The sequence below is a fragment of the Perna viridis genome, chromosome 7 (genome assembly GCF_037379345.1).
Source record: "Perna viridis isolate PV_CMFRI_1.1 ecotype Kerala chromosome 7, ASM3737934v1, whole genome shotgun sequence".
NCBI lineage: Eukaryota > Metazoa > Mollusca > Bivalvia > Mytilida > Mytilidae > Perna > Perna viridis.
The window spans coordinates 23,509,709-23,524,232 of record NC_142451.1 but is presented as its reverse complement, the minus strand read 5'-3'; the positions used below and the strand labels follow the sequence as shown (position 1 = coordinate 23,524,232).

General features: G+C 31.4%; 2 protein-coding genes across 3 annotated transcripts; both read right to left on the bottom strand.

Moving 5' to 3' along the window:
• Window positions 1–320: 320 nt before the first annotated feature.
• LOC148611882 (uncharacterized) lies at window positions 321–6,433 on the bottom strand. Its single transcript, XM_088592853.1, has 7 exons — window positions 5,781–6,433; window positions 4,970–5,153; window positions 4,107–4,207; window positions 2,983–3,111; window positions 1,945–2,121; window positions 957–1,075; window positions 321–591 (listed from the first exon to the last, which is right to left on the bottom strand). The coding sequence occupies exons 1-7, from the start codon at window positions 5,860–5,862 to the stop codon at window positions 451–453; spliced, it is 933 nt and encodes a 310-aa protein (XP_088448979.1). The 5' UTR covers window positions 5,863–6,433; the 3' UTR covers window positions 321–450.
• A 2,218-nt stretch (window positions 6,434–8,651) lies between these two features.
• On the bottom strand, window positions 8,652–14,179 carry LOC148611881 (uncharacterized). Of its 2 annotated transcripts, none has more exons than XM_088592848.1 (5): window positions 13,900–14,179; window positions 13,527–13,637; window positions 11,617–12,864; window positions 10,392–10,520; window positions 8,652–10,112 (listed from the first exon to the last, which is right to left on the bottom strand). In XM_088592848.1, exons 1-5 carry the CDS (start codon window positions 14,105–14,107, stop codon window positions 9,931–9,933), a joined length of 1,878 nt encoding a protein of 625 aa, XP_088448974.1. In that variant the 5' UTR covers window positions 14,108–14,179; the 3' UTR covers window positions 8,652–9,930. The 2 variants fall into 2 exon arrangements, with proteins under 2 accessions (XP_088448974.1, XP_088448975.1); XM_088592849.1 differs by having other exon boundaries at window positions 8,652–9,150.
• Window positions 14,180–14,524: the final 345 nt, after the last annotated feature.

Sequence of the window (14,524 nt, the reverse complement as noted above, 5' to 3'; positions counted from 1 at the left end):
CTTTATTTACCTCTCCTTTTCGCCATATTTCATTTTTAATATCGAAAACTTCCAATCGGACTTTCTCTTGCTTACTATTAATTGGTGCTATTTGTCTTGCTACGGGAGAAATATTTTTGTGAAAAAAAAACAAACAAACTAAACTAATAAAAAGTTCGAATGCTGTTGATATGACCCAAGTTGATATGTTTACTTACCACAGGTTCCTACAAAAAAGAAAATAATGAATTTAACACATGTCTGTTATGAGTATTCCAGTATGAAGACTGAAAACATGTATAATCATTTTATTTTTAACTTAAAAAACGGTCTGTCGTTCATTGATTTTTCCCTCTAATATAAAATAAGATTATTTACTAAAATTATGATTGTTTGTTTTTGTTGTTATTGTTGTTGTTGTTTTATTTATTTATTTTTTTTGTTTTAGTTTACACATAGAAAACTTTCTTTTTATATAGTATATATGGTACCATTTTGTGTGAGGGTAAGTAGACCACCATTAGTAGGAGTTGTACTGAAAGATTGACTGGCTTGGCATCGGTCGTTTGAGTACGACATTTGTACTGTTTCAGCAAGAGTATCCTCTACAGCCTTAAAGTGAAAAGAAACATTGCTTAGAACGAAGAACAAGATACCAAAAAATTCTAGACATTGACTAGACAAATAAAACAAGCAAATAACATTAATAAAACAAAAACAAAAAGAGTACACTGAGGATGTAAAGGGAAAATCACATGTCAAACATTATTGATCTTTTCTTAAATTACTTCTATATACACCATTTATGGTTTGCAAAGCTTAAGCTACATGTGCATGCCTAATGGGTAACTGTAGTTTATCTTCTCTAAAATCGTCTTTTTTGTTTTCTATGTAAATCGTCGAACTAATTATTTTATATATTACAGAAGCAGATGGGTGAGACATGTAATAAAGTGCATATCAGGAATAAAACTTACTGCACATGAAAACTGAAACGTATTTAAATTATTGACAGAATCATCGAAATTGTACAAAGATGCGTATATGGTACCAGACCCATCATCGATCGTAGCTACACAACCAAGTCGTCCACCAGCTAAATTCAGGAGAGAAAAAAACACCAGAGTTATTTTGTACTGTACATGGGGATGTAGATTTAGTGTGTAGAACAATAGACATTGCAATTGCTGAAAACATTTATCACATTTTCAAATGCGACATCTTTAACACTCCAGCTTTGAATCATGCAAAATGTAATTCATGGATGGAAAAGCATACATATTTTTATTTTTGATAATTTGTTTAAAATGCCATGGTAAATAGAGATTAACATGTGGTGTTTCATACAATTCTTGTTATTAAGAGATACAATCTATATAGAGTGTACTGTAGACTTCAAAATTAAGGGAGATAAATCTGTAAATGGCATTAAAAATCCTAGAAACTATTGGATTTTCAATGTGGATTATCTCCTAAGAGCAGACATATTAGAATAAATAATTATACATTTCATCATATAGACTTACAAAGCAACTTAAGGAGGTAGACCTAGGGTAATGGACACAACTCTTAAAAATCATTGGAACGTTTTTATTCAGCATTATACATCAATCTCATGTAATCATCAAAGTAACTTGTTTTCATTCTGTTTCAAATGAAAGCTTGCTAGGCTTTGGTGAATTGAACTTGATACAAACATATCACTGATTTTTAGAGTTGTTTCCCTTAGCCTACGCCCACCTCCTTAATAAAACAAAATGTGTAGCCTTTTTTTTTTTTTGGGGGGGGGGGTTGTATCACACATTACATAATTTGTATGATTCTAACAAAGACTGCTACCTAAAACTAATATTTATGTAAGTTATAAAATCAAATTTAAATTATTCCAAAATTAATGTGCAATGATAATTTTATCTACTATTATATTTAGAACATTCCTTTACTAGAGTAATCATTTGAATTTACCGGAGTAAGCAACTGGTGTAGAACACTTTGTGTAATCAAACTCTACTTCCTGTCTTCCCGGACAAATTGACACGAAAGTCTCAGAAGGGCAGAGATTTGCCCCGCTTGTACTCAGTGTATACGTAAAATTGCTGTGGAGAGGTTCTGGACAGTCGACTATCGCACTTGATTCTGAACCTGCTCGAGATAAGAAATGTGATTTTAATATGAACAACTTATCTGCAGCAACATGTGCTTTACATTCTGAAAATTTAAGCTATAGTTTTTTGTATTATTAAGTCGTTTTTCATTTGGCTTTTTATTTCTTAAAACTTGAACATACATTATACAGAAATATTCGTATGTATAATTTCTGTATTTACTCATCAGTTGAACATTTTTTGTATTGTTTTGACACTGTCTTTTCTGTTCGTTTGTTATATGGATATACATTAATCAAAACCAAAGCCAAAACGTTCACAGGAAAATTTGCAACATATGTTTACATATGCTTTAAAACATATGTTTTACGACCGATATGGAATATATGTTTACATATGCTTTAAAACATAGGTTTTACGACCGATATGTAATATATGTTTTTGTGCCCATACAAATTTTCCAAAATTATATGAAACCATTCTATTTTCTTACATTACGACCCTTGAAAGACATAGTTTTATTTACCTGTATTTCATGAATTTGAATTAATATTTAGTCCTTAATTTTTTTTCATGGTGGTCCTAAATATATAGAACACATTAGAAATATGTTTTAGGTTTTTTTATGATACATATTAAAATATACATTGCAGCTATTCCTGTGCACCAAAGTGTTCTTGTAACCCTGCTTTGAATATACTATCGGCAAAAATACTAAAGGTTCAGCAGTTGGACGATTCAAATATTTCAAAATAAAAAAAAGATGGCTTAAACGAGAACATACAAGACAGAGACGATCTATATACACAATATAGCGAACCGAATAAGAAAAAATACACATAAAACTAAATGTAATGATTGCCTGATATGACGAAGCAACTAACATATAAGATATTACCTTGACGAATCATACTAATGAACTCCGCTGTTGAGGGAGTAGTTGTACACATGGCTGTGGAGAGAACTCCGGGTGTAGCTGCTGTTGAGTACAGCAGTATTCTTTCATTCGAAAAGAAACTTAATGTATCTGAAATAAAGTTTAATCCCCCATCACTGCCTAGAAATTATCTATCCAAATAAGTCTCAATTATTGGATGAAAAAAAATCAGTCTAGAACATTGCAAGAACAACAAAAGTCTAGTCCATTATGTACTGAGATGATTATTAATAGGTAAATAAATAAATCTAATAATTTGATTTATATCTTCATCCATAGGCTACCGGTATTTCAATTATATGGTATGCATAGACAAACTTAAAACAAAGCATAAGCATAAAGTAATTTAAAAAGCAACTCGCCATTGTAATAATAAACAAAATATAAAGTTATTTAATTATCTTGAACATTGTGAAAATAAAGGTACATTTTTCTTCCCCTAGACTCATATGTTAACAAAAAGTAGTCTGGCTTTTACAATAAGTTGTTGCACGGTCTGTTTTTGTACACTGTTCGCCGACACAAATTTTTTTCTATAATTTTTTTCCATCGGTAAAATTTAAAAAATTGCTTGCGACTTCATATTTATTTAATATGCACGTGATTTTCATATCAAGACGATCCGGTATCTATTGAATTCATTTTTAAACAGAGTCTTATTTAACGAATCAAAGGAGATGCCAATAAGCTTATAAAAGGAACTATCTTTGAAAAATTTTCAATTCTCAGCTGAAGTTCATTTTTTTCAATGTGTAGCATTTACACAAAATAATTTCAACATAACTGGTTCTGAATTAGCTCAATGTATGATTGCTTAACATACAAAATGTTTATAAAAAGCAGAGACATTTTCATAATATTACTATTTTATGTATCTAACAATTTGTACACTTACCAAGTATAGCTCTGCCTATATTGAAATCATTTTATACAAGAATAAAAATGATTTTCAAAAACCGTGAAAATAAACCATTTGCAACAAATAGTTCTTGTTCATTTTTTTAAAATCTACTCAAGAAAGTTTTCTTCAAATCGATTAACTTATTACATTTTTTTTATATTGCATAATATTACAAAATACATACCTGAATTCATGTAAAAGTAATAGCTGTTTGTGTTGACTTGAGTTAGTACCATACATATATAGGCATAGTAATTCTCGTTCATAAATTGAAAAAGCTCTGACCTATCGAATACAAAAATACCAATTTAATCTACGTAGTGTGAACTTCACTATGTTATACAAATGTTTCAAGGTGTAACCTCTCTTCAACATGAGCAGAATCTAATACATAAGCATATTAATGTCCAAATATAAAAGTTGAAAAGAAGAACACGTATCCCCCAAATATCGAATTTATAGTATGTCTATATTCGTTTTGTTCTACGTATCATTCATCAGATGTAATGGACCTTTATTGTAAACGTATTAATTTTCGTGGTAACTTATGTAGAAAGATTCTGTCAAACGAATATATTTGCGGGTGTAAATTTTCGCGATTTCAAAAAAAAAAAATAGCGTTATAAAGTGTTACATTAAATTTCGCGGGTACTATTTTTGCAGTTTTCTGTTCATCGCGAAAATACCGGAAATTAGTACGTTTACAGTATCTCACTGCTGTTTTGACTCAGTTTGAAAGTATATTCAGAAAAAGATAAAATCAAATTATGGATAAGTCAATATTTGTGTACAATTTACATTCAAGATTTATAAATGCAAGTCACATGTATGTTCATTTTCCTTTTTGTGGACGAAATAAAATTGTATTTCTTTTTAACTTGAACTTTGTAGGAAAAATTCATCTACTTAATTTGTTTCTCTAAATAATTCTTTTGTCTGAATAATTCTACTGTGACAAAACCAACAACATCAATAATCAAAGAATATGTTGACTTCAGCGTTTTCCCTTCTTTTATCATTTTTTCAAATTGTCAACACCCAACACACCTAAGTATTATATAAGGCGATGTGACATCATTTAAACAATCCCACACAGTATTGGTTTTCTGTCCATTGATTAAGAAGCCATGTTTCCCGAGGGTCAATTGGTTGCTAGTTACTGTAATGGTTCCAAACCCATTGCTGCTCCATGTACCCTGAAGGTTTGTTTCAAATGTGCAACTAGCTTGGCCTGTAAAAATTAATACTTTGGCAATAGGGCGGGATTTTTAAAAAAATATATAATATTTTTATCATTGTTGTAGCATCAATTATTATCGTTTTGAGACTCGTTAATCAACATCTGGACGATATGAGTGATATTAACGAAATAATTGAAACTTTCAATAATGTTTGGCAATGCTGCGGTGATTTTGTATAAATATTTCTGTTAAGAGTCATAAACATTTTCGCATTGACTACTTCTATTTATTAATCACGGTAGATGTTTATTCATTGGTGTTTCATAAATTATGCTTATTATAATCTTAGTCTAACCGATATTATACTTCATGATTTCAATGGTATACTGGTAATTTCTAAATATATGATTACAAATCCGAGATGCGTGTAATATTCCTTTTTATTATTGTATTGTTCACTTTAACCATAAATATGTTTGGTTTTTTTCTTCAGATTTACCGTTAATGTCTGATTTACACGTCTGTCTTGATTTGCCACACGTGTCAGAAAAGTGGGGTTTTTTTTTGTTGTTGTTTTGGTTTTGGATTTGTTTGTTTGTTTGTTTGTTTGTTTGTTTTTTCTTATCAAAAACATTACTTTGTTGTTTCGGTTTAAAATAACTTTTTACACATCTTACCTTTGTCAAAAAGTTTGATAATGCAGATCAATATAACTGCTCCGAAACTGTCCAGTTTTATAAAACCACACTTTGCCGCCATTTCTTGTTCATTTTATCATTATTTTAATAAAAATATGGGTGAACATAGTCAAAGCGCAGAAAAAATTCTTTTGTTTTAAATAGTTTAAAGGGAACGCTGAGCAAATGTGTCTAATTCACATTATCTGATCTATAAGCACAAGTTTTATCAAATGGAACGTATAACCGTTTAATGACTTGAATTTAAATTGAAATAATAACTAATTGAATAAATTATTATATTTTTAAAATCTTCCAAAAGATTTCTTTTACTGGTTAATGACCCTTTACTAATAAAACTATGTCACACACAAACACGATATCTTCACTTGAAAAAATGGGGTCCACCTATATCAATTGAAACTACCTTTGTCAACTACTATGCAGCTGTAATTGTATATATGTACTTAAAACAAATATAGAAATGAGAATGATTACATGCAACAACCGCTAACTACACTGTAAATACATTTTCAAATTATCAAATCCGTATGCCAAAATCTTGATATTTACAGGACATTTATCATTCCTGTTTTCTAGACATTTTACTTTTGTTATCGTTTCTTTTTTTCAAAGTCATGAATAACGAGTGTTTGCTCACCACATTTCTGGTCAAACTATACATCTTTGAAGTCTAAAAGCTTTGACACTTCCTTCACTTGGGCACATTAAACAAATATATTAAAAAACATTTACATAAAATAGTTTTACATGAATCATTTTCACGCAAAACAAATATGCGTTGTTATTTGTATTTAATACTATATATGATCCTGTTTATGTTAGATTAAAAGTTAAACCTGTATATATAAAATGTTGTGACAACATTTATAATCTACAAAAGTGAGATATCTCCCTTTGATGATGTAATTGCAATGCTTCTCATACTATTTTAATCTCAAATGCCTGACATTTAAATAAATTTGGCCAAAACATGAGAAAACTAAAACCAATAATCATTTGAAACAAACACTTAGGATAAAAAGTCACGTTTTTGATTATTTAGAACCAGAATGAAGTTTCAGAAAACTAACACCAGCTATCATGATTGTAAGGTTTTGTAAAATCACTTCAGTAAAAATCGGCAAAAATTAACAAAGTGTGAACAATGGGACAATGCGGATACGTAAAATTCATATGGCAGAACGTGAATATAGCAAAGACGATGTTAAATGTTAGCTACGAGAACCAATTAGATACATTGATATTGAGAGAATAATCAAGGGAACCAAGGTTATAGCGGTAATCAAAAGAATGTAATCCAGTGACAAAGACCAGACATGGAAAACAGACATAAACAACATAGAACATGAAGTAACTAAAATCATACATACAAAGTAACAAAAGCAAATGAGCAACTCAGACTCCACTAAAAACTGGGAGCATGGACCAGGTGCACCGGTAGGGTAAGCATCCTCTGCTTTTCTAGAAACACCCGTGAGACATGTGTTACAAAGAGTAGTCTTAAATAGTTTCAAAATCCACTAAAACGATATGACGTCTGGCTCATGCTTTAATGAATATTTAGGAAATAAATCAGGAAAACTTAGTTTTATCATTGTTTTAACATGGGTGGCTATTTATATCGCATTGATTTACCCAGAACGATAGCAAGCGGTTAAATAAAGACATAAATGACCAGCCCATGGTAAAACAATGATAAAATGAATCCCGGAGTTTCCATGATTTATTTCGATTCTAATATGACAAGTTTCTTTATATTTTTGAATAGATATAGCCTATGTGTTGCAAGAAATGTTGATCATGTGTTTATCACTTTTTTACCATGGCTGTGGTCTAAAGAGCTTTAAAGAACGTCATATTAGAACTAAAATAAATAAACCAATAAGTAAACGCAAAATTTGACAAAATGTAAATGTGAAGTTTTATTTTCAGAGCATAGACACAATATTGTACATATGACATTTCAAAAATTCGACTGATGTGAAACGCTGATCACATGTCTAAGTGGTGTTGGCTATAATGTTTTAAAGTGACCCCTGGATTCTAATTTGTTTTACTGTCCTGAATACGTATGCAACTCTTGATGGTAAAAGGTACGGATATCAAATGCACCATCGAATTACTTAAATAATAAATAGTAAGTACTTTTAGTGATCAACGAAATGTCTTCAACGAGTGTGAATACACCTTTTTATACAAAAGTACCAATCATATAAGTTGCAAATTTGATATACTGTACACGTGCTTTGAAGACTACCTACTTAGAAAAAAATGTTTATCGGAGATTACTTTTTATTTCACTAAACCAAATCAGAAGTAAAGAATTTCATAGGATTTCCGAGTCTCAAAAGTAAATACTCACTTTAACTGAACTGTCCTGAACCGTAGGTACAATGAAGGATAATAACAAAATTACCGGACCGATAAAATCCAGGCAGTAGTCAAAGGGAAAGTCCTTATAACAAATGGCAATATCAAGGTATAACCGGAAAGTTGGAAACTACTGCTATGGTCCTGACTTTGTACAGCCATTTCAAAATGAAAGGTGGGTTTATACAGGATTTTAGCACGTGTTTAAAGAACTAGCCAGGATTTTGATGATTAATTTAAAACAAAATGTTATTTTGGGCTGATTATGGCTGGAAAAACGATACCTCTTTATTTTATAAAATAACTTTTATTTAAAAATTTTATTTATTTATTTTTATGGTAGTGTGTTTGTTTATTTGTTTGTTATTTTTTGTTTTTGTTCTGTTTTGTTATTTTGGTTTGTTGTATCTTTTTGTTAGCTCTTTGTCTTGTTTTGTCTTGTTTGGTTTTCTGAGTTAATTTGTTTTTGTATTTGAATTTTTCTTTTATTTCATTTTATTCTTGTTGTTATTATTTTGTTACCTGTTGTTGTAAAAACACTCTCTTTCAAAGTTGTGTTTTCTTTTAAAAAATCTTCATCTTTGCGTTAAGATAAAATTAAAAGGAAATGACAAATATCTTATAATGTTACATACAGATTTGTTTTCAGTATACAATACTACTTGCAGTAGCTAGGGATATATTTTATAATGTATTTTTGAGCATTCTTTTAATGATACCAATTGAATACATCTACAATTTAACTTGTTGCTTTCCGTGAAAAATTCAAACAAAACAATTGTATTCTCACTCAACGAGTGAATTGCAAAATGCAATTACTTTGTCTGTCGTACTACGTACCGTCATGCCGTCATTCCGTCTGAATTGTCTTGACTACTTTCTATTGAATATATTTTAAATTCAGTATGTAGCTCCATAATAATGGTCCATTTGTTGTAAGCAATTCTTTCTCAGCTCAATTTCAGAAGAAGAACATCTAATAAATAATAATGATAGTGAAAATTTCCAATCAAAATTGTTGTAGTTCCCTCTGGTCGAAATAATAAATACAGAGAAACCTGTCTAAACTAAAGCCTGAATAATCAGAAAATCTCTTTAAAAAATGCACTTTTTAAAGTCCCTTTTTTATTCAGTTTAAATTATTTTGAACCTTGGTAAACCAAACCATTCCTAATGTCCAAAAGGGGTTGAGTTTAGACGGATTTGACTATAATTAGTTTTTCAAATGGATAGGACTTCCTTATTTGAGTATACTTCGCGTGAAAATACATTGTTTTTAGAACCTTGTTCTTAATTATTCAAACGCATTCAGCGCACAGAAATAGTTACACTTGTTGACTGTTTTTACAGAGTATCAGTATGACGGCCTCTAAATTTTAACTAGTTCCAAAATTTTCCATAACCCATCCTTAATATCCCATGATAACCTATAGAGAATGTATTGCAGCCATTTAGATGTCCTGATTATTTTTTACATTGATCAAGTCTAACGCCAAGATACCTGAAAAGACTACTTTTCAATTTTTTTATGACGTTTATCATTATCATTTATTAGATTCTGTGTATAAATATTACTCCTTTCCTTTCACACGAAACGATTTGAAAAGGCAATCCTTTTTTGATACGCTCAATACTTTGTGGATTTTAAAGTTCCAAGTATTTTCAGAAACAGGTAATCTTCTAAATAGCTGTACTAACAACAAAGTCGGTTCAAAGTCGAAGCAATTTTGAAATTTACTTAAATACCGGAAGGACTTTAGTACCACGGACGAGTATTAGACTTTTGTTTTGTCTCTATTTTTGGTAGATGCATTGTGTCTTTTTCTACATAAGATATTGGAGAAATTGCTTGTTTGTTCGTTAATAGACTAGGTAGAGCCATAGTATCCTCGGATATTGGTTTCCCAATGGAATATTCATCAGCAGAAATACCAGAATCTAAAAATATATAATTAATTGATCTTGTGCATGAAATGTGAAAACAACTGTCCCAAATACAAGAACAGGAAGTACTCATTTTTTTCTGTCGTAAGCATACTTCATGAACAGTAATAACTTATTAGTTGAGCATTTAAGGCTTTTTTAAATCTAGTTGCTAATAACCACACTTCTTGTTTCAAAGATGGATTGATCCCGCTTTTGTAAATGCATTTACACACAATCATAAATCGTTTGGTATTTTAACTATTTAGGAAAACAAATAAATCATGATTATACCTTGAAACTCGTTGTTTGATGACTTCATCTTTTGTATGCTTTCAGTTTCGAAACTCTTAGAATCCTTAGGTCCCGCCATAAATGTTCCTGACTTTTGACCAAGGGTAAGATTATTGATATAAGGTTTTTCTAGAACACACAAAAACAACAAGAAATTAGTCTAAATATGCATTTGATTGTTGAATATACATTTAATATTTAACAAAAAGTGTATGGATTTTAAGTAAATGACTACGAACATGCTCAATTTGTTTGGACAGGAGACTAAACATAGATAAAAGGGCATTAGTGATTCAAAAGGAAAAAAAATTAGAATGGTACTAGGCAAGAAATAAACTTTAATTGAAATTTGTGCAATAGTTTGTTGAATGCAATAGATCTCATCATGACATTAACACTTTTACCCTACGTCAGAATTTGGCCAAACCTAACATTCATACCAAGTCTGGCTCTAATTGGTCCAGTATTGTCAGAGAAGACGTTTAAATATAATGGCATTGAATAAAGCAAACTAGTGTCCAAAAAGGGCAATAACTCAAACATAGGTAAACAGATATTACAAAAAATTGACCAAAGATAAAGTTCACTATCCTTAAAACTTTTATTCTTTGTCAGAATTTGGCTAAACCTAATGATTTTGGAAAAGAAATCCCGATATCATTTCTAGGCAAAATAATCATGGGAATATCTATACCAAGTTTTTTTAATTAGTCCCCTAGTGGTGTCAGAAGAGAAGAATTTTGAAGACTTGTTAAGTACGATAGACAACAAGTGATGCAAATAGCTTCCCTATCCCTTTAGGTCAGGTGATCTAACAACGAAAGGCCACAAACATGATATAGGAATTACAATAAAAAATAGTCATGAACAAAGTCACGTAAATATCAATACCCGGATTCATACAAGAATGATCACAGACTTTACTTTAAAAAAATTATCGCAGTTGGTCTTTTTTACTGTGCAAAATTAGAAATTTATAATGACTGCCTTTCTCCAAAGTATTTCATGAGAAAACGCTACCCATTGGTTATGAGCGTGTTAAAGAGGTATTGATGTTAACTTGTTGCACCGCACATAAATTTTATAATAATGTATGTCTCTTGATAAAGATTCTATGTATACATAATTTTCAAAACAGGGTATTGAGAATCTAATACGTGTACATATTCGAATAAATAGGAACTTTTTCGATATTAAGATATCCAAGAAAGAATTGAATGTTTACCTGTAGTATTTCCGATTGTTGAAGGTCGGGACCCCGGTGAGCTGTCGGAAAATACTTGTTCGACAGATTTTTTGCGTTGAGAATCACAAGGCTTAATTCTATTCGAACCTTTCTTTACGTTCAGAGCGAGAGTCGGAGCACGCGCTAGTTTCAGATCTGCTGTATATGGATTATTCTTCGATTTTTTCGACTTGGCTTTCTCTTTCTTCTTTTTCTTCTTTTTGACTTTCCTTTCCTTTGATTTGTTTTCAGCAATATCAACTTGTTTGATTTCAGTTTTAGATCGTGGAAATTCCTGTGCCAATGGATTTTTCTTCATCTTCTTATCTATTTTTGTGACTGTATTCGACCTTATAGGAAACATGTAATGAGGAACAGGTTTCGCGTGACTTTGGGATTTGTCTATAATGGAAGATTTCAAATTTTCTTCATCAATGGTTTTGGGTTTTTCTCGAACCTCCTCTTCCCCGTCCGTCATCAGTATATCAGTTTGTGTTCTATCAGAAAAGGTCCCAATTGAACCAAATGATAAAGCCCGTAACATTTGAATTCTTTTTAATGCTGTGGTGTGATTATCCGGTTTCGGATGTGGCTTTTCCATCTTAGATGTTTTTTTGAATAATTTTGCTCCATTTATAGGCGGCAGAGAGTTATAAGTCGTACTAGGAGTTGGTATCTGTATTTCATTCATAGATAGAGGGTTCGAGATTTGGAACGACTCGTTGTCGATTGGAGATGAACTTCTTAGTGTAGAAGCTGATTTACTTTTATGTAATGACACGGGGCTTCTTTTCCCATCGGGAGAAGACATTCTCGACTCAGTTTCAGATTCCACAAATGATGGAGTACTATTGGACCTTATCATGCCGACTTGTTCAACCTTGTCACTATTAATGCCCAGTTTTATCGGTGGCATAAATTTAGTCGCTTGTCGAGTAAATTTCTCCTCTGTAATATCAACTCCAGTGTCATCATATTTAATGCCATATTTTGAGATAGTGTAATCTGCTAAATTTTTCTTTTCATTAATGTTTTCTGTCATAGGGACAAATTTACTTGCGACTGTTTGTGGTTTGATAAACGACTTCGATGATGCTCTCTTTGCGGTTCTCCACGGCCAGGGGAGATATTTCGGCATTGGAGGTTCGGGCGGGGGAGTTGGTGGAGGAGTAGGTGGTGGAGGCGTCGGTGGTTTCTTAAATTTTATATTTTTCATTTGCTTTAACAATTCTGTCTGAGTAACCATATCTGAAAAGAAAAAGAGGTATATTTGTAATTGTAGAAATTCAATTAAGAAAGAAAATGTTTATAATAATTTTATAATTAAAATATGTTACAACTGACGATTAAACTGATTGTCAATGAGCATGTGATTCAGAGATTATGTTACCTGTTACCTTTTCAATATTACCATCATATTGGTAATGTTTTGAGTTTCCTAAGATTTATCAAAAATCGCAGAGAAAGGCGATGTAGCTTATTAGACACTTGTGCATATATATGTTTTAGATCAAGGACGGTAAACATAGATTAGAGTTGATGACCTGAAACCCGTCTAAACTGAACCCCTTTCAGACTGAGATTTCGTTCCGTTTAGACATGCGTTGTTTTACAGAGGTTCAAAATTTACAGAAGGGGACTTCAGAAATTGTCTGATTTAAACTGGTGTTCAATATACTCAGGTTTGTGTCATGTAGCGAGAATGGAAATGGTGAGTATGTCAAGGCGAGAACGATCTCATCGGGATAAAAAAAATGTAAGCTTACCAATAGGTCTTCAATAAATGACGAAGGAAATCCTCAAACCACAGGGTAGGAAGCAGATGGCAAAATGTACACAGATACAGAACAATAGAGTCCCCAAATACTTCTTATGCATGTATTACTGTACTTAACTTTCATATGTTATACCTTTGGTAAGATAACGACCTATTGACGGAGGTACGGGGTCTTGTCTTGGAGTATTCCAACTCTCAGGGTGGTCAATAGATAAAGTATCATACTCTTCATCAGTTTCCTCAACTGAAAACAGAAGCATAGCTTACAATTTTTTTTATCATATCAACATAATACGAGAACTTAATGAAACTTATTAAAAAGTCGAAAATGTAATCCTCTCAACTGTCTGCGTCCGTGTCTCTATGCTAATTCCTGCTGCTATATTCCACCGTTGTTTTTATAAGTTTGTTTTAATCAACAAACAAACAAACGTTTTATTTTTGGTTTGTACAATAACCATAAAATAGAATGTAATGCGAACACATTAAGATTTTCATTTATTTACCTAATCCTTCTTCAACCTTATCAATAGTTTGCTCTTCTGATGGCTTCTTCCGAAAGAGACAGTACCCCAACAACACTAATAGCAGTATTAGCAGCAATCCGGCCAGGACAGCTCCAATAATTATCCATATTGAACTTTCGTTTGAATTATCGACAACTGATACTTCTTCGGTTGTATTTGAAATTGTTGTGGTCTCTGTCGTTTCCATCTCCGTCGTCGTTGTTGTTGTCGTCGTCGTTGTAGTTGTTATCTCTATCGTTAATAAAAAGAAAACAAAAAGATAGTATGTCGACATGATTCACATCGAAAACAAAAAGCCGGCGAATTCAAATGTCTAATTTTACATCTATTGTATGCGATTTTGCTAAAGCTCATAATCAATATGCTTCTTAATTAAAGGTGGATTGAATTTTCTAAACCAATTCTCAATACGCTTTCCCAACAAAATGTATCTTTATTACATATTACAGTGTTATATATATATATATTTTTATTATTGTTATATCGTAAAAGAACATCATGATTAAATAAAACAGGTCTATAAAAATATCAACTTACCACAGGTTCCTAAAGGATATAGATTGAAAACAATTATCGTAAACAATAAGCAAAAAACATGTTAGAA